The 20,468-nt window shown below is 44.3% G+C and overlaps 3 protein-coding genes across 3 annotated transcripts; 2 read left to right on the plus strand and 1 right to left on the minus strand.

Moving 5' to 3' along the window:
- Nucleotides 1–903: 903 nt before the first annotated feature.
- Nucleotides 904–7,272, plus strand: dhcr24 (24-dehydrocholesterol reductase). The gene is made up of 9 exons (XM_076153543.1): nucleotides 904–1,244; nucleotides 2,417–2,572; nucleotides 3,050–3,155; nucleotides 3,720–3,838; nucleotides 3,986–4,249; nucleotides 5,064–5,207; nucleotides 5,676–5,873; nucleotides 5,966–6,144; nucleotides 6,608–7,272. The coding sequence occupies exons 1-9, from the start codon at nucleotides 1,014–1,016 to the stop codon at nucleotides 6,759–6,761; spliced, it is 1,551 nt and encodes a 516-aa protein (XP_076009658.1). The 5' UTR covers nucleotides 904–1,013; the 3' UTR covers nucleotides 6,762–7,272.
- A 937-nt stretch (nucleotides 7,273–8,209) lies between these two features.
- Nucleotides 8,210–12,274, plus strand: LOC143003038 (transmembrane protein 205). Its single transcript, XM_076153512.1, has 4 exons — nucleotides 8,210–8,548; nucleotides 9,295–9,480; nucleotides 10,041–10,204; nucleotides 10,288–12,274. Exons 2-4 carry the CDS (start codon nucleotides 9,381–9,383, stop codon nucleotides 10,588–10,590), a joined length of 567 nt encoding a protein of 188 aa, XP_076009627.1. The 5' UTR covers nucleotides 8,210–8,548; nucleotides 9,295–9,380; the 3' UTR covers nucleotides 10,591–12,274.
- A 1,230-nt stretch (nucleotides 12,275–13,504) lies between these two features.
- On the minus strand, nucleotides 13,505–20,001 carry LOC143003053 (nucleotide sugar transporter SLC35D2-like). Its single transcript, XM_076153528.1, has 12 exons — nucleotides 19,830–20,001; nucleotides 19,542–19,575; nucleotides 19,353–19,439; nucleotides 19,197–19,264; nucleotides 18,991–19,062; nucleotides 18,742–18,810; nucleotides 18,407–18,509; nucleotides 17,696–17,788; nucleotides 17,054–17,121; nucleotides 16,847–16,925; nucleotides 16,674–16,756; nucleotides 13,505–14,830 (listed from the first exon to the last, which is right to left on the minus strand). The coding sequence occupies exons 1-12, from the start codon at nucleotides 19,934–19,936 to the stop codon at nucleotides 14,725–14,727; spliced, it is 969 nt and encodes a 322-aa protein (XP_076009643.1). The 5' UTR covers nucleotides 19,937–20,001; the 3' UTR covers nucleotides 13,505–14,724.
- Nucleotides 20,002–20,468: the final 467 nt, after the last annotated feature.

Below are 20,468 nucleotides of genomic sequence, written 5' to 3' on the forward strand. Positions count from 1 at the left end.
GTGTGTCCGTGCATGAGAGAGAGAGCAAAACAGAGAGAGAAAGGGAGAGACCTTGCAATTTGTCTAAACTATAAACAAATATAAAATGTATCTCTGACATTGACCTGCTATCAAAATCTGATCAGATGTGAAGTTTATCCACAGGCCAATCACATCGCTCGCATTATGAAGCAGCGACCTCCGGCACACAAACTTAGACTCTCAATAAGTCTGAATAATTCATTTTTAGAGGGGGCAGAGTTTCAACCACTGCTCCAAACAGAAACCCTGAAATGCTATTTTTATGCTGTTTGTGTACCAGAATAGGGAATGAATATGGCAAATGTTGATGGTTCATTTTGATATTGTTTACTCTTGGATTTCCTGTAACCAACCACTGGAGCATTTTAATGTCCACTGGGACTGAGGCCATTTGCTGACTGCAGTTCTATGACGGGAATTATTAAAGCTTTAAAATGTTTCAATGTATCCCAGAAATACTTTAATTTTTGATTGATTAACAATAATGGTCATGTTGTCTTTGCTCCTAGGTTTTCCCTGTGAAGGTGTGTGTGGTTAGTAATGTGAGTATGTCAGTATCCTCGTGTCTATTCTAGTCTATTCTAGTCTATTCTATTCTGTTCTATTCTACTCTATTCTACTCTACTCTTTTCCTCTGTTTCTCAACCGCATGTTGTCACAGAGCCTCGGGTGCGGGACGGGTGGTGTGACAGACCTTCTGCGTTTTGATTGGACTAGACCGCAGAGGCTACGACTCGAGACGCGCCCACATTTACGGATTTCACCAATCAGCACGAAGCTTTCGAGGACTCGGTCTCAGCTCCTTGTACTTTTGACCAATCGGTGTGGAGAGCAGGCGGGGCTTACAGGCTACCTAGCCCCAGTCACCTATCAGCGCGCGGGCGGAGCTTACAGGACTTTCTCCCCACATTTCCACCTCGTATAGCGGCGTTGAGCTAATAAAAGGTTAGCGTAAGATTTTATGCGTTTCTGATCAGATCCTTCCAGAAATCATGGATACCCTCCTGTATTTAGGTGGCGTCGTCGTTTTGTTTCTGCTGTGGATCAAAGTCAAAGGTCTAGATTACGTGATCGTTCATCAGAGGTGGATATTTGTGTGTTTGTTCCTGCTGCCGCTCTCCGTCATATTTGATATTTATTATTATGTTCGGTCTTGGCTCATTTTTAAAATGTGTTCAGCGCCAAAGCTGCACGATCAGCGAGTCCGAGACATCCAGAGACAGGTGAGCATCATCAAGTGTGTGTGTGTGTGTGTGTGTGTGTGTGTGTGTGTGTGTGTGTCTGTCTGTGTCTGTGTGTGTGTTTGTGTGTGTTTGTGTGTGTGCAACCTGTTCATGCTCATATCTGCAGCTCAATGGTTTTAATAACACGTGTAATCACAAATCATAGGAATCGAATAAAAGTGTAACTGCACACACTCACTTTTACGTGGCTTGTTCAAGATGATAAGGTATCACAGTTAAGTTGTCACAAGTTTACAACCACATGATCGTAAAATTAGCAGAAGGAATCCTGGGTAGTGAAGAACTCGCTGACAAAAGTTACGAGTGAGAATATTGTGCTGTAAAAATGTGACTTATGGATGATATGAGCGCATGCTGTGTGTGTGTGTGTGTGTGTGTGTGTGTGTGTGTGTGTGTGTGTGTGTGTGTGTTTGGTGTGTGTGTGTGTGTGTGTGTGTGAAGTGTTTCTGCAGCAGAGGAACATTCCCAAGATATGAGTTACTTAGACACCAAGTTTAGTTTGTTAGTGCCAGAAGTGGAAGAACTTGATGAAATAAATACACACGCCAAAGCAGAATAAAGCAGTAGATTAGATTTACTGTCATACATAGAATCTATTTGAAACTGATAATAACAGGACTGCCTATCGTTACAAACGTCTGACTGAGTGTCAAAGAGGCCTAAGGTGAACGAACCATAAACACAGATGGGGTAACAGTCCTGATCTGTGGGATAATCTGTGTGTTGGCAAATGTTTAAAGTCTATTTGACACGACTGAGGCGTTTCATAACCACTAACAGAATCTGATGCATTCTAAAACAAGCAGCTAATAAAACTGTGTGTTCTCCTGTAGACAATATTACAAGTGATCTTAACTTTATCCACAAAGATAAACATGTGTTTGTTTCTCCTATGATGACGAGAAACTGATTTGTTGATGATTTGGCTTAAAATTCAGAAAGGATAGGAATGTAAAAGTGTGTATTAAAGAGCGAGAGAGAAAGAGACTTCAAACATTATTAAGTCTACACACTTCACAGGTTCTCCACAGAAGAATGAACCTGATCACCCTGTGGGAAAGTTTACCCTGATGGGTGGACCGATGGGACTCTTATCTCGTCTTTCCTGTATGTCTCTTCCTCCCTGCATTAATCACTCTGACCTGTTTCAGGTGCGTGAGTGGAAGAAGGAGGGCGGTAAGAGCTTCATGTGCACGGGTCGGCCCGGCTGGCTCACCGTCTCTCTCAGGGTGGGGAAGTACAAGAAGACGCACAAGAACATCATGATCAACATGATGGACATCCTGGAGGTGGACACTGAGAGGCAGGTAGGAGGAGACATCACACACACACACACACACACACACACACACACACACACACACACACACACACACACACAGAGACTTTTACCAAAAGTCTAGAAAACAAATGTCCATCCGTTTATATTTGTTTGATTGAACTTTAAAAAGAGGCATCAGCAAAAAGTGTGTGTGTGTGTGTGTGTGTGTGTGTGTGTGTGTGTGTGTGTGTGTGTGTGTGTGTGTGTGTGTGTGTGTGTGTGTGTGTGTGTGTGTGTGTGTGTGTGTGTGTGTGTGTGTGTGTGTGTGTGTGTGTGTGTGTGTGTGCGCGCGCGTGTGTGTGTGTGTTTAATGAGGTCATTACATTGATACCTCATCCAAAGACTGGAATAACTCTGAAAATGATAACTGAATGATAATCAATAACTGAATCCCATATAAATGGATAATAAGATCATAATAACATGAAGAGTTGTCACAGTTGTCGTTGTTCCCCGTGTTTAGGTTTTGCGCGTGGAGCCGCTGGCCAACATGGGTCAGGTGACTGCTCTGCTCAACTCTATTGGCTGGACTCTGCCTGTGCTGCCTGAGCTGGATGACCTCACTGTGGGTGCGTTTGATTAGTTCCTGGGGAATCATCATCACGGTGCACACAAGACACACAAACAGCTCCATCAGCATCCGCCGCACTCAGAGAGGCAGTGATGATGTTTGGTGATGTGGAGCAGCATCACTCCCTCCCCCCTCCCCCGCCTCCCCCATCCCCTCCCCCTCCTCCGTCTATCACTGTTTCCTGTTTGGAGCTTCAGCGACTTCTCTAATCGCGTTAGAGGATTGATGTTGTAGCTCCAAAGGCGAAACTGGGAGGAAATGGCTGCGGTGCTGGAAGAAACCCAGGATCAGCTTTCATAATGGACTTCCTGATGATGTAAACTCTGCATCAACAATCCAATGTTTTCCCATCTGGAGGCTGCACATTGGTTTATCTTCAACTCTGTGCACGCCCATTCCACGGCTGCAAAACACTCTCTGCTTATGTGTGTGTGTGTGTGTGTGTGTGTGTGTGTGTGTGTGTGTGTGAGTGTGTGTGTGTGTGTCTCTCACCTGGGAAGAAATTGAATTGAATTGAATCAGTGCACATTAGCTTCCATCTCTTTTACTCTGTGTGTCTCAGGTGGCTTGGTGATGGGCACAGGCATCGAGTCGTCCTCTCACATTTACGGCCTGTTTCAGCACATATGTGTTGCCTTTGAGCTGGTTCTGGCCGACGGCAGCTTAGTTCGCTGCACAGAGGTGAGCAACGAGAACGAGTGAGGTGTGACATGAAGTGTGGTTTATGATGTCATAGATTTGTTTGAATGTAAAAGAGTCAACAATCAACGAAAAGCAAGGAGAAGAGAAGAGATGACTTTGAAAATATCTTTGTTTGTGGTTTCTCAGGAGGAGAACTCTGATCTGTTCCACGCCGTCCCTTGGTCCTGTGGAACTCTGGGCTTCCTGGTTGCGGCTGAGGTGAAGATCGTCCCCGCTAAGCCGTGGGTGAAGCTGCAGTACGAGCCCGTCAGAGGGCTGGAGAACATCTGCCAACGCTTCGCCCAGGCGTCTGAGAACAGAGAGAACACCTTTGTGGAGGGTCTCCAGTACAGCCTGGACACGGCTGTCATCATGACTGGAACCATGGTGGATCACGCCGAGCCTGATAAGGTGTGTGTGCGTGTGTGTGTGTGTGTGTGCTTTCTAAAACAGCCAACCAAATTAAGTTAAATTATGAGCAATTCTGCATTAGAGGAAGAAGAATTGAGTCAGGGTGCGCCCATTGACTGCATTTGAAAAATGGCAGTGGGTAGAGGTTAGTACTGGAGCTAGGGTTAGGGTTTTGAAAAGGGCTTGAGCTACAGGTCTGAAACTTGGGGCTGTGCTGTTATTGGCCCCCAGATTGTTAGTAAAGTTGATTTGGACTCTTTATCTCACTTCCTTCAGGGTGCTGCCATAGACTCCCATTCAAAAACGACAGCGAAATGAAGTGTCTGGCCTAAAAAAAACAAAATTCCTCCAGGAAGTGTTTAGGAGCGTGTTTCAGGCCATTTCAAGTTGATTGGTACAGCTTTTGCCTGAACTTTTTTCCCCCACCTAATAAACTGGTGAAAGTAGGTGAGGGTTAAGGCTGGAGTTAGGGTTAGGGTTAGGGTTTTGAAAACAGCTTCAGCCACAGGTCTGAAACTTGGCGCCGTGCTGTTATTGGCCCCCAGAATGTTAGTAGAGTTTATTTGGACTCTTTATCTTACTTCCTTCAGGGTGCTCCTATAGACTCCCATTCAAAAACGACAGCAAAATATGACTGAAAATGAAAAGTGTCTGGCCCCAAAAAAAAAGTGTTTAGGAGTGTGTTTGGGGCCATATTGAGTGTGTATGAAATGTTATTAGAGTTGGTTTGGGCCAGGGGTGACGAACCTGCAGCAATCAGCAGTTATGACTTTATAACTATAGTTTGTTTGTGTGTTTGTTTGTTTCAAACCAGATCAACAGAATCGGTCTGCATTTCAAACCCTGGTTCTTCAAACATGTGGCAAGCTACCTGAAAGGCGACCACAGCGGAGTGGAATACATTCCACTGAGACAATACTATCACCGACACACACGCAGCATCTTCTGGGAGCTTCAGGTACACACACACACACACACACATGTTCCTGTAGAATGAGTACATTGTGTATCTGTCATGTTTTCCCTCGTCATCATCTTACCAGCCCTTTGCACTCTTATACTCTAATGCTTTCTTTCTCTTGCGCACACACACACACACACACACACACACACACACACACACACACACACACACACACACACACACACACACACACACACACACCATTAGCCATTAGTGAGTGGGGCATCCTTTGTTTTCCGTAACAGTAAATGTTGTGATGAATTATGCATACAGTCGGTTTGACAGATGTCTACAGGAGCTTCCACCTTTGGGCTTTTGGGTCTTCCTTGTTTGTTCCAAAGTAGTTTTGCTTATCTGGAGAGAAAGATGCTTGAGAAGGAAAGCAGGAAGTGAAAGCCACATTGTGTGTTTTGCTGCAGAGGGACACCACTGAGCTTGTGTGTTTTTGCCTCTTTCCTCCAGGATATCATTCCATTTGGCAACAACCCTGTGTTCCGCTGGATTTTTGGGTGGATGGTTCCCCCTAAAATCTCTCTGTTGAAGCTCACCCAAGGGGAGACCATCCGACAGCTGTACGAGCAGCACCACGTGGTCCAGGACATGCTGGTGCCTATGAAGCATCTGCAGGCTGCCATCACACACTTCCACCAGGACATCCATGTACGACACATCCTGACACACACACACACGTCAGCACTGTTGTTTCCTGCTGTCATCACCTGTAGTTCACTCCTTTGTTTGTGTTGTTCCAGGTTTACCCTCTCTGGCTGTGTCCCTTCCTGTTACCTGCAGGCAGAGGCATGGTTCACCCAAAGGGTCAAGAGGAGGAGCTGTATGTGGACATCGGGGCGTACGGGGAACCGCAAGTCAAACATTTTGAAGCCAAAGCCTCAACGCGTCAGCTGGAGAAGTTTGTCAGAGACGTGCACGGGTACGACTCAAATACGGCTCTAAATTCAGAAAGAATGCTTTAAAACAAAATGCATTTCACTCATTTTCTAAGCATCTAACCCCAACAGTTAGTGGAGCACTTTTAAAATCTGCATGGCTTTAAGTGCACATTGATTATTACTGAAGGAGTTTGACATTATTCAGTGGGTTTGTTGATGCATGAGTAATAAGCAGATTCAATGGAGCGATTGGAGTGGGTTACCTTGATGAAGGGCACCAAAGTGTAGGTAATGAGGGAGGGACAAACCCTGCTCACCCACTTCTACCACTCATGCTTCACTGACCTTTAGGCCGCTCCTGCACTTTAGCTCAGAGCTGAAGAATGTTTAATGTCACCATCGTCCAAACTGAAGACCAGGGCCGAAATTCTATACAGTAACATGTGCGGTGCCTCCTCGTGTCGCTTTACGCTCATGTGTTTCCTGTCACTCTGCACCCTGCAGGTTCCAAATGTTGTACGCAGACGTGTACATGGAGCGAGAAGAGTTTTGGGAGATGTTTGACGGACAGCTGTATCACAAACTGAGACAGGAGCTGGGCTGTAAAGAAGCTTTCCCAGAGGTGTACGACAAAATCTGTAAATCCGCTCGACACTGACGACCTCATCCCAGTGTTTAGAGGCTTTGATGAGAGGTTATGATTGTGTGTTTTACGCAGTTATATGCAAGTCTTTATCTTAACATTTTCATATGCGGAACTTAGTTTTATGCGCATTAACACCAGCTGGAAAACATTTTAAATGTATTTTGAAGTCAGACTGTGTTCAGAGTCTTGTTCTGCTCTAACTGTGAAGCACTGCCTCCTCTCTGGAGTCTGGGACGTGTTGAGACGCCTTAAAGGCAAAGATCTGTCTAGATTTTTGTTTATTTTTACACAATTTGCCATAATTATCATTTATATTCCAACATCCAGTGCTGCAAAATGTTGTATTTCTATATTTCTGGAAATGTGGTTTGCAATGATCACAAACAAACACTAATTAAGATGAAACTATATAACTGACAGAGAATCTATTGTAGTTTACAGGAGTTTTGATATCCAAAGAGATTGAATTGCCTGGACTGGGGATAGATTTGTTGATGGATGGGTTATTAAAAATATTTTTGAATATGTATTAAATGTATTGTATATTTCAGTAGTGTTGAGAAAACGTCACACCACATTACAATATTCACTTAACTTTTTCAAATAGCAAAATTACACTAACCTCTTTATTTCTCTTTGTTTACATTCCTGATTTAACATTTAAGTAATTCAGTTGTTGGCAAAGGGTTCTATGTTGCACTGAATGTACTTACTAGACCCTACTTGTACTACAGGGTGTGTGTGTGTGTGTGTGTGTGTGTGTGTGTGTGTGTGTGTGTGTGTGTGTGTGTGTGTGTGTGTGTGTGTGTGTGTGTGTGTGTGTGTGTGTGTGTGTGTGTGTGTGTGTGTGTGTGTGTGTGTGTGTGTGTGTGTGTGTGTGTGTGTGTGTGTGTGTGTGTGTGTGTGTGTGTGTTCACTAAAAGCGTTTTTGTGGTTTGTACACATCCGGACCATCAAGCAGCCACAACAAGACTTATTGTAAACAGATTTTGTGTGACGTTGATAAGGCATTTGAGCACCTTCTTCACTATTTTCCATGTAATTCTCTTGTCACTTGCTTATCATCATCATCATCACACTATTGTCTGTGATTTGTTCATAATGAGTGTGAGATCATTAACATGAAGAATCTCGCCTCCCTTGACAAAGACCTGACACTGTCCTCTGCTGGATGCTTAGAAAAGTGCAAATTCAGCATTGTGTTGCCAGTACAGTAAGTTTTCTCATAAACAGTCAGGTTATGGCTCCATCTTGTATACAAACATAAATACAGATAAAATAATACTCAAATTAAATACACCTTATGTAATGGCATTTAGTTGCTTACTGTAAACTGAAATTGTACAGAGGGGAAACACAGTAAACATCACATGTCACATGTGAACAATCTTTGTCAATGATTGGGTAACAATGTTTCCGGGCTTCCAGCAACAGGAAGTCACCTATACTGGGCGGTAAAAAATACAGCAGCTAGACTTTCGTTACTATGGCGTTAATAACCTTAACAACCTTCTTTGTGAACCATTGTATCGTGGTGCTGAACACTGAAATTGATTAGTAAGGTCAGGGAACGCCCTCAAACGCCAAGTAATTGCTTCAATCAATAATATACAGTATATTGAATTTTTAAAGAATTTGCATAGCTTTTATTTTGAAACCCGGATGCGCTAACCAGAAGTAATCTTACCAGTGGATAGTATGCAAAGTAGCTTTACAGTTAGCGACGGTTACAGTCAGTGAGTTCAGTGTGAAGGCGCTCAGCTTCATCAACAATCTGCCTTAAAGTAGCAAAGTCACAGGTAAGCGGAGTTTTCCTGAACATGCTAAACGCAGAGAAACGCGTCATGATATGAACGCTTAACTTTATTTTTCTCAAACGTGTCGGTTATTTACTGAAAGCACAGTTACACTTCGTAAAGTCGGACCAACTTGACCAAAGTCAAGAGTGGAACTGTAGCGAGCCGCATGGCAGCATGGGAGCTGGAAGGCACGTAAAGTGAAATTAGTTTAGTGAAGGTGACTTTCAAACCGCGAAGTGTGTGTGTGTGTGTGGGGGGGGTGTGTGTGGGGCTCTTGAGCTCGTCCGTCTACTTGCATTGCACTTATACTTAAAGTTTGTGAGGTCATGGACAGGAATGCGGAAGTCGCTCGTGTGTAAGTTGAGAGCTTCACCGGTTTAAATGTAACTTGAAGTGACTCGGAGTCTTTAGGTCGCTGTAATAGTTTGACTGCTTTCCTCCTCTGCAATGTTTGCTTCTGAAGGTGTGTGTGATTACAGTACATGACGTCATAGATAGCGTTGGGTGCAGGGTGCAGGGGTTTCCCTCCTTCAGCCATCAGAGCTTCAGGTGGAACTGAGAGGTCTGGGTCACCCAAAGGTGCTGAGGAGGTTTAGGTTCTCTTCATGCAGCTGCATTAGTGGATCAGCCTTCTTCTATAACTAACTAACTAAATATAAAGAAGCATGTCCGTATACTTCAGGTCATTTGTTGTAAAAGCAGTTCTGTATTTGGGTTGTTAACTTTCCTTCTGTCCGGTCCTGGAGGTTGTGGAGGTTGTGGATCAGAGGACCCAGTGGAGGATCTACTGAGCTGTCGTGGTCTGCAGGGGCGTCTGGACTGAGGAGGAAACATGAGCACGGAGCAGGAGCCCACCTTCACAGTCAAGCTGCTGCAGCTGCTGCTGCTCTCCACCTACTGGGGGATGCAGATCTGGGTCACCTTCATATCAAGTATGACACACACACACACACACACACCCACACCCCCACACCCACTTCATATCTATAACTCATTTGACTCATTGTAGTGTGACTCTTTGTATCTCTGTATCTCGCCACTCAGTCGTAAAGGTACAGCAGATTGTTGTCGTGGAGATCCTCATAAGACTGTGAGTGAGGCTAGATTGATCTGTTTAGATTCACTGCTCCTGTAATTAAGAATCAAATCTCCCAGAGCTGTTCAGTAGTAGTTTTTCCTTCTGTAGCCTTCATTGCGTCGTAGTTCAATCACATCCTCATCCCAGTGTGTCGTTGTTGTTGGCTCCAGTTGTGGTTTCATGTATGCACCTTCAGCAAACTGTGTAGTAAAGAGCTTTATGAGAGTATAAACCTGCGGCTGCACACAGGAACACACACTCTAATGTAACTCTTGTACTCTGTGACTCAATGTTATTATGCTTACCAGGGCTCAGTCCAGGTGAAGGTCAATGGGAATCAGTTTAACATAATAATACTAATGTCCAGAGGGTCCAGAGAGGCGGTGACACTGTGTCCTGTTGTTTTGTGTCCAGGCTTTGTGATGGACAGCCACCTGAACAGACACACGTACGGCTTCATTCAGAGTCGCCTGGTCCCCTTCTACCTCCACCTGGGTTCAGCTTGTGCCTTCTTCAACCTCACTATCTACGCTGTGTATCATCCCAGTGACCTGCTAGACGACAGAGAGGCCTTCCAGGTGAGCACCACCTTCATCCCTCTGCAGAAGAATCCTCTCTGCCCGTCTACATACAAACGTCTTCCTTTACTTTCCTCCCTCAGATCTTCATCTTCTTCGTGTCGGTGACCGTCGCCGCCGTCAACGCCCAGTGGTTCGGCCAGATGACCTCAGAGATCATGGCTGACATGCACCTGGTCGAGCAGTCGTGCGGCCTGGGCCTGGACATCGGCCTGTCGTCTAACCGCGAGGCCTACGCCAAGCTGTGTGAGACGGACCTGAAATACAGGCACCTGAGCAGCCGCCTGTGGCTCTACAGGCTGCTGTCCTCCCTCTGTAACCTCTGCTGCATAGCCTGCAACTTCTACAGCCTCTGCTACACGGCCGAGAACCTGGTCAAGCTGTAGGACAAACAGTGCAGACCGGACCCTCACACACACACACACACACACACACACACACACACACACACACACACACACACACACACACACACACACACACACACGGAAACCAACGCAGTCGTGTCAAAGCAGTTTATAAGTTGTATATTTAAAACATCTCATTTTGTCTTTCTGTCCTCCTCCATGTCTCGTTCTTTTTCTTTTGGGAGTATTGAAGGGAAACAGACTCAACACAGGTCGGCCTTTTAGTTTAGACAGATTTACACCCTAAAGCTTTCTTTTATCTGTCCGTGCTGGAGATGCATCACCTCTCACCTCTCACCTCTCTCTGGTTTGTGACAGCAGGTTTAGAGATTAACGTTTTGCTCGTCACATTCCAGAGCGCTAGACTTGTTACTTTGATATCTAAGCCTTAAGTGTCCAGGCGTCTTAAGTGAGTAGGAATTGCCAGCGTGCCACCGAGTCCCGTCCGTCCTGTTAGGGCGTCTAATGTTCTGGCTCACGCTCAGCAGCACCACCTCGAGCTCGTGCCACAGGTTTGTCTGCCTGTCGTCATGTCACCGTCATGTCACTAGAGTATCTCTGAACATGTGCTCTCGCTGCAGGTCGGTAGGTGAAAGGTCGTTCTGTCGACCGACTTTGAAAAAAAGGCTCCAGCTAAGTGGTGTTGATTTGGTTGCAGGCACAGAGGAAACACAGCTTATTGGTGTTTACTCTGAGCCGATTGAACTATAAGGGACGATGTTTGACTGTTGGACAGCAGGATGGACACGTGTTCTTACGTGCTCTTACACTGGAGCTGAGCCTGATCTGGTCTAGAACCTATTAGAGGTGACGACATGGGAACACACAACCCTTTCAGTCAACATCCCCGGGGATCTTGTGGTGTGTGAGTTTGTGTGTGTTTGCATCTCCCTCGTCATGGGATCATTCTGGAAGTAGTTGAGTCTAGCCTGAATTCCTGAAGTGTATTAAACTTTGTTCTAGAGCATCTCTCCACGTGTTTGTCAGGGAAATTATGTCATCGATTATGATGTCATCGATTTAGCATTTAGCAGGCCCGACCTCAGGTGTGTGTGTGTGTTTGTGTGTGTATACGTTGCCATTTCGCTCCTCCAGTCGGCTGGAGTCAGTTTGGCCTTTTTGCACATGTAGTCATGACGACGCCGCCTGTTCTCTGCTATGAAGGCCTCTCTGTTCAATCCCTTCATTAAAACTGTGGGTGTTTGTGTTCTTCTGTTATTGTTCGTGTCGGTATGTAACTTTGTGTGTTTGTGCCGCTCATGCATCCGTCCCCAGTTAAGCTCACGGCAGCTCGGTACAGACTGAGGTGTATTTATTTGTTCAGACTGGACTGTTGGACACTTTCTGAAGTCAGCTGTCACGTGTGTCCGCGCAGAAACAATGCAATCTCTCTACATGGATTCTTGAGAAGTCAATTTTTGTGAAAATAACATGTAAGCTCTATTTGAATATGTAATATTAATAGATAGATAGAATAAACAACTTGTGCTCTTCTCAATTATTTATGTTTGGCTCTTACTGATTTGTTTGTGGTTATGGATTATGCAGGTATTTGATTGCTAATTAAGTATCTTTTTAAGTGTAGCCTGAGCTCATGAATGAGGTTTTAACAGGAGAGGGTCTGGATCGTGTACGGCCTTCTGTTTTATAATAAATGTTTTTTCAAATTCTGTAGGTTAAGTCTGATTTTTTTCATTTGCAGCAGTTTGGACAAAAAGTCTTATTTCTCAGCTTTTACAAACAATAAATGATCTTTCATCTTTCTGCCTGCTCCTCTGTCTAGACAGATTCTAGACATTGAACAACACTAAGAACTGGACTGACCGCTATATGAAGTGTTTGTAGAGAGTTGGTGATACGCCCTGCAGCAACCATCTTGTGTCGCAGCTCATTCACCAACTGCTTCCTGATTACAAAGGAGAAGTGTCAATTATGAGGGAGGGGACGGAAGAAAAGAAATGTAATTTGGATCATTTCCCAGCAGTCTGAAGTACAGAATGTAAACCAGGGCAGCAGAAACCACATGAAGTGGAGGAAAGGTCATGATTTTTTAGACACTTCATACAGTGGAGCAGCAGGGGGCGCCATTACCCCGTTCATCTGCCTCAATGACATACATCAGAACTCAAAAGATAAACTACAACATAGGTCTGCAAAAGGGGGTACGCGACCCCCGAAGAGGTCCGCGGAGGAACTGCAGGGGGGGTCGCGAAATTTGTGGGTGAAAAGACAATTTTTCATACGTTTAAAATGTATTTTTTTTAAACCAATTTTTTCCCAACAAATGTAAATGTCTACATACACATTAACATGAATCCAACATGGGGCAAAAGTTGACCCCGTGGTCATCGTTTTGTAAAACTAGAGAAAACTTGAAAAGCCCACATCTTGGACAAGGAAGGAGTGAGAGAGCTAAAATTTCAGACACGGCATCCAGGCTGCAATGGCATCATCTATATGGCACTTCATAGTAACCATGGACCAAATGGGTCATTTCTGGCCCATATCTTGGACAAGGAAAGAGTGAGACCTCTACAAATTCAAACACATCTAGATGGCACTAGGATCATTTATTGCAACTTTGGGGCAACCACATCATCTAGATTGCAGTAGCAATTATTTCCAAATTTATACTGTGCATGTATTTTCTACATTTTTACAATTACTGCGCATGCGCAGAAATGTCCCTGCTTGGTTTCTGTACTCAGCTGGAGGATGTGGGTCTTTGCAAGATGCACTCATTGATTTAATACTAACAGACGAGGCTCCATTACCTTTCCAGGTTAAACCATTTTACAGAGCCGAAATTCCTAAATTTGGAACCCTGAAGAAAAACAGTCGATCCGAATTTCTCAGTGTTCCCAAGGCAACAAATCCCAAACACACAGATCAATAACAGACAGATATTATTTAATGTAAAAACCTCATTGTATGTGACATAGATATCCATGACTTACGTTGTTTGAAATGATCAGCATCAACAGTTCAACCTCTCCACATACACATTATGCATATTAGTTTAGAAAATAAATACAAAACAGGGCAGATACAAATGTAAAAAAATGTCACACACACCTGATTATTATTAGTTTGACAGGAATGAATTTGTAACACCTGAAATGTTTATTTTAAGAAGGTATATAAATCTCTCAACAACTAATGTAACATGAGGCAACTCAGTCTTTACCCTTTTGCTAGTGCTACCTTGACAACAGGTAAAAGTGCGAGAACGACAAAAACATCCTGCTGTGGAGCAACGAACCGTTTGTTTCATCTGCATAGAGGAACAGCATCAGCGTGTTACGAGAATGCACACACACATCCTGTAATACTGGGGGAAGGGAGGGGAGGACTATTTAGATAAAATCCCAAAAGGAGGGAACTCTTTAAACCCACAACATCCGATAAGAACTAACAGCTCAACTGCCCCGCCCACTTTGGTTGCCTGACGGATGAGGTTCGATTCCCTCCGCTGTCTGTAACACGTCTCCATCAGTGTACGTGAAAAAAATAAAATCCTAATACAAAATACTGAAAACCAAGAAGACAATGGTGTCAGTGCATCTCACCGCGCTTGAAGGCATCTAAAGTTACTTTCCCTGTAAACAGCACAACTGGAAAGGCATTACAAATGAAGGATTGTGTCTTTAAAATACCATCACTTAATCTTTGATACATCTATGACAAAACCACCCAGAGTTCCAACAGATCCAACTGTTCCCTCCTGTTCTCATCCCAACCTTTGACTCTGCCTACATGTCAGGGATGTACTGTTCTATTATAAATACTTTTCGTTCTGTGTCTCCCTTTTTTAAATCACTCGCACGTACAGTAAATCCAAATATGTAACAAAATAATAATACGCCATCTGATATCAGTCATTTCTTAATAAAAAATACTTTTCAGCTGAAGTTCCCTGATCCCTGTGGAGTGTGTTGTTACCGTGACAGCTGCGGGATCAGGGCGGGTCACGGAGAGCTCCGGAGCTGGCGGGGCTCCGTTTCCACGCACAGCGAGCTCAATCCCACGCCTCAAATACTGCATAAATAAAAGCCGTACCAAAAATAGTTTTCTTGTACCCCAGCATTAAAAAAAGGAAATCCAGTGTCTCTGTCATACGACAATCTTGCCCTTGATGTCCATCTTGGTGTTTTCTGTGGTTTTGCTGGACTGCTCCTCTGTGATCGTTATGTAAGAGTACACCAGGCTGCCTGCGATACTGGGAAACAATCACAAAGCGGGTTAAAAAGGACAAACACCAGTCACACCAGTCACACCTGTACACACACACGCCAAACAAAGAGTGTGTGTATTCGTGACAACACGGAGAACTAATACACACATCAGAGCACAAAGCAAGCGGTACGACATCTACATCAACTTGTGGGGTTGTCTGTGTGTGTGTGTGTGTGTGTGTGTGTGTGTGTGTGTGTGTGTGTGTGTGTGTGTGTGTGTGTGTGTGTGTGTGTGTGTGTGTGTGTGTGTGTGTGTGTGTGTGTGTGTGTGTGTGTGTGTGTGTGGACATTCTGGACCGGTCAGCAGTCTGCAATCAAGTACACCAAGATCTGAACATGGACTACTTATTAGTCATCTTATTAGTGCAGCTACTCCCTATGTTATCTGTCCATCTGTTCAATCAATCCAAGACAACACCAAATGGATTCATTTAACCTGGAAGCCTGTGGGACATGAAGGATAAATGGAACAACGTTATGGCTGTGGACATTATTAACCCTAATAACAGAAAGCAAATATATCTATTGACTCTCTACGGCACCGAGCTGAACAAGTTGTCGCATAGAAGTTGTTCAACGAGTTCCAAACAAGATCTAGCATGCAGGTATTGATTCCTGCAGCTGTGCGCGTCACTGCAGTCTGTCAACGCTGGCATTCGGGAATTTAGACTGGAAACTTTTTGGCAGTTCGGCGTTTACAGAAAGTTGAGCACAGATGCTTGAAACATTGAGCAACAATTGAGCAACAAACAGCAGCAGCGGTCAGATGCTACTTGCTGACGTTGACTCAATCACAAGCCACGGTACTGTCAGGTTGACCCAAATGTTCCTCAACAGCATAGGATTCATTTCAATAACAAATCACTGCAATCCACTTCATCACTTTTAAGGGGTATCAATAATTTCGTCCAGTTGATTTTCAGGTGTTTCATTGTCCAACTATTATTTTTATTGTTATCCAACATGTTTAATAATCTAACTAAGATATTTGATTGAAAGTCAAAAGCACAGCGTCAGTCTGTTCTGTAACTGAACCAACATCTGTATGGCGTAAACGTGATGAAGAGGAGAAGAATAAACAATAGTTTTGATTTGGAGCATTGGACTCATGTATAAACTGCATCTTAATGATGATGAACACCTGAGTGGAGACCTGAGGCTCAGGCGCTTTTAGCTTGGTAAAATATAAACAGTAGGCAAATTAGTCAAAATGGAACACACACACACACACACACACACACGCACATCTAACCCTGCTGTTGTGACAACACCTTGACTCTAAGCTGCCGGATGGGAGCTTTATGAACTCATTTGATTGATATTCATGTAAAAACCATTGGAATGAACTAACCAACCAAGAGAACAGAGCGTTTCGGAAATGCACAAATCCGTTCCGTCTGTGGCGGCTGCAACACGACAGAACAACTGTGTGCCACATGAGAGGACGACTGCTCTGCATCACCAGCATTGGGAAAGAAGGGAGAGACTCGGGCCGTGTTCTGCTCTGACGTTTGCTTTATGTGACACAGCTGTTGCAACACATGATGCTCACATACATTCAGCCAAACTATAAAATTCAATTAGATCCACATTTGGAGAATCCCACGTTCCCTGCTAAGATTGGTTTGATCCCAAGGTCAAGAAAATAAATGAATCATCACTTTTTAATACAACAAACCCTCCAGTTTTTTTTAATTCATTTCAGAATGACTCATACCTTTGACACTGTTTATCAAAAGCTTCTCCCTCGGCTTGAACCGTTACAGAAACTCTTATAAGACAGGAAATTAGAGGCCAAGTGGTGAAACATCCTAAGTGAGTCCGTACCTGATATTCAAACCAATGAAGTTTGTCCAAGAAAAGATGTAGTCTCCACTGATCACCATGCCGATGTAGGTCACCAGGACATTCTGCAGGAACAAAGCTGACATTTTGACATTCAGCTCTATTTGAACCATTTATTTCTCACACACACACACACAGGTTCACACACAGCTGACCTTGATGCAGCCCACGATGGTCGTCGTTAAAGCAGAGTTGTGCTGAGTGCAGAGGACGGTGGAATACATCAGGACAAACCTGCAAAACAAAACCTGTCACCGGATTTCTCACACACAGAATCCTATTTCACAATTGGGAGCAGAATCCCAGGGGAAGGTGCAGTGAGAGCTCGACTTTGACGTCATCAGGATGTGGCTCATGCTTACCCCATGATGCAGGAGAGAACAAACTGGCTGAGGAACAACACATCTGACCAACCTTCATACTCCACCGCCTGACAGAAGGGACACACACACAAACACACACACAGAGAGACAAACATCAGAACGGATGTTTATTGAAATCCATCTCCGCATCAATAAAGCACACCGGAGCTTTCTGACAAGCCGTATCATTAAACATCCTTCTACTTGTGAGGCTTGAAGCCGCTTCTCTCTCTCTCTTAAAGTCTCAAAGTGGAGTGGAGGCCAGCGAGGAGCTTCTGACGCCTTGTTTGTTTTTCTTAGAGTTGATGAGAGACCATGAGTGTGACTTACATGTACGTGGCTGCATATTAAGGATCTAGCGGCCTGCTGAGGCTCTAGAGGTGGCAGCACGTCTGTCCAGTCAGAGTTTGGGAGTGAAGGGCGGCGCTGTAATAACTCTGCTCGCTGCATAATAGCGGCTTTGTGACTCGGGGCCGCTTGCTGCCAGCTGGACAAACCAGAAGGTCTCCGTCTGCACTCTAACCAACAGCTGATGTATACAACTCACACTTACACACACTCTCTTAACCAGCACCGTACCTACACACACTACTAATGTCACAAACTAAATGGATATAAGAATTTTACTGTAGATGAGCTCACCTTTTGCATGTCTCCAGTAAAATGAGACAACAGCAGAGTGGGAATGATCATAAATAAGGCATTATAATACAACAATCCATATTTCCCCAGCTCCTGTAAGACAAAGCAGAGAGACAGATGAGCAGAGGAGCAACAGGGCCGTGAAGAAGAAGCAGGAGGGGCAGAGGAGCAGATACAGTGGAGTTATTGTGCATTCCTCACCAACCAACACACAGATCAGAGTCATACTGGACAAGAACATCTCCACACATCTCGCTAGAACTGATGTGATTCCCGTTCACTGGCTCAGCACGGGGACACGCCGTGCTGCAGGAGACTAAATGCGGACGCAGCTCTGCCTCTGCTGTAACGTGAGCATGGAGTCGTCTGCTCACATGACATTAAAGGAACCTAAATCAAGCTGCAGGCTGTTTCTGACTTTGGACCGTTAATCAATGTCAGCATGAAGGGAGGAAGCCGGCGTACAAGATCGTTATCACACCTAGCCATAAAGAATACCTTCCCAAAACACAGACACAAGCCTTATAGAAGGACATGGCTACTATTAACTATTATGTCAGCTTGGCAGAGAGTGAACACACTGACTCATACTGTGCACACTGACTTGCTCACACAAGGACAGTTTGGCTTCTCCAAATTCTCCAGCGTTCGCTCAATGCCAAACACGGCTGCGGCCTGACAATGGCGACCATTCACCGCCCGGCTCCGTACCTTGGTATCTAACTTCTGCTTCACGTACGCTCCGTTGGCTGCAGTCAGCACGTCATTCAGGAGAATGAACACGTAGCCTTGCAGATCAAAGGACAGGTCAGCGCTATAAAAACACAAACCAGAGGAAAAAGTGTAGAAAGTGTTTTGTTAGTGTGGACGCACCTCAGGCCGCGCTGCGTTCCTACAGGCCTCCTTTAATTATAGATCTGTCTAATGAGTCTGAAAAACAATCTGAGCTAAGAGCGAGCGTATATCAATACAGGCCCGGCCTTTGTAGTGAAGGCAATTTAGGTCTTGTTAACAGCTGGGACATCTGGTGGGAGTCGAGCCTTTACCTCGCAGCTATAAACGCCCCCAGGATCATCATGAACACGGTCAGCTGCACAGGACGGGAGAACTTCTTCCTATAAAAAGGCAAATTATAGACGAGTGAAGAAAGTCAAAGTGACAGGACAGAGCTGTGATTGGAGCTGAGCACCGGCACCCATGAATCCAGTAGAAAAAGAGTGATTAAAGAGGGATCCATGGGTTCTAATGCCATCTCCCTTTAAGAACAGTAAACTATCTCTTATATGAATGCTTACTTGAGCAGAAAGCCCTCAGCCAGCATGGTGAATAAGATGGAGAACCTCCTGAGGACGGTAAACATGGGCAGACTGGAGGAGGAGGACAGATAGGACAGTGTTACATCATCATAATAACGCAGTAGCAGATCGTTATAGTTCATTTTACCTAAACAAGTCACACATCTGTAGTCAAACATCTGTAGAGCCATGAATGAGCCTCTTACTTCAGCCTCTTGGTTCCTAACAGACCGGTGATCTGATTCCCCACATACAGGAGAGGCAGAGGGAAGGTCTGGAGAAGCAAAGCAAACATTTGATACACAAAGTTAGGGCTTTGTAGGAAACTAAGTTTGGAGGTAAAGCAGAGAAAGGTGCATCACCTTGCGGGGAATGGTCTCATCACAGTCGGGGAAGGTGATCACCCTCGCAGCCTTGCCCACCCACAGCACGACCACTGTGGCCAGCATCTGCAAATATTCGCCATTTAAATCACACAAATTCTCCTTTTTTAGAGAAATGTTGTCTTACAAGCGTCGCTACTGATTCAAAGGAGTGAAGCAGAGACTCACTTGTCCGATTCCGACACATATTGAAGAAGGAAACCTGAAACAGAGCAGAGAACTTCAGTTCCCGTTACTCCCCAAGTAGCGGATTCATTCATTCATACTATTAATAACCAAACATTTAAAATTACACTAACACATTCCATTTTGTTTTATTGTTTACCAGTTCGTTATTTATGCAAAAAGTTACGGATCCGAGGAAACGAATAAGAGTCGAGAGCAGAACATAGCGAAGGTTAGCTAGCACGGCGAGTTTGGACGATAACGCTGAATACATGCCAGGAAAAATGTTACCTGTAGTTGGTGAGGACACTTTTGTTAACCACGACGATGAGAAAGGAGCTCAGGCCATAAAATCCAGCGGCAAACAGCTTCACAAACACAGGTTTGCCGTCCGCCATCCCAGACTTGTATCATTCCTCTATGTGAGTCCCTTCTCCACTCGCCATCGCTTTTTACGGCACGCACACTCAGTACACGAACGCTTCACAACTTCCGCTTGTCCAAATATAATTAAGACAATAAAGGTACCACATGTGAAATAACGAAACAGAACTTCGGGAAACTTTTAAATAAAATAACATGTGCTATGTTCTATTGCAGTTTTTTCGCTCTAAACTAAAACTAAAACTGTATAAATATTTTGTATTTTTCTAGCACTCTCGCTGTTCTCTCAGTTGATCACAGCACCTCTTGATTTGACTTGCTGTGCTCTCTATCATCCAATCAGAGGTCAGGAGAGAAACATAATTCAAGATTTCTCCAAATTTTTAAGGGATAGAAAAGGTATCTTCTGCTTATCCTTTTCTTAAAATTAGTTATCTTTTGGAGTAATAATGATATATACTGCTGAACCTCAGTTTTTGTTAATTAGGAGTGTATCGGTGTACATTTGGGCCAAACTTCAATGACATGATCAGATTTACAGTCATT

This window comes from Genypterus blacodes, unplaced genomic scaffold, assembly GCF_046128005.1.
Source record: "Genypterus blacodes isolate CSIRO-AG114 ecotype Tasmania unplaced genomic scaffold, CSIRO-AGI_Gbla_v1 ptg000058l_1, whole genome shotgun sequence".
Lineage (NCBI taxonomy): Eukaryota > Metazoa > Chordata > Actinopteri > Ophidiiformes > Ophidiidae > Genypterus > Genypterus blacodes.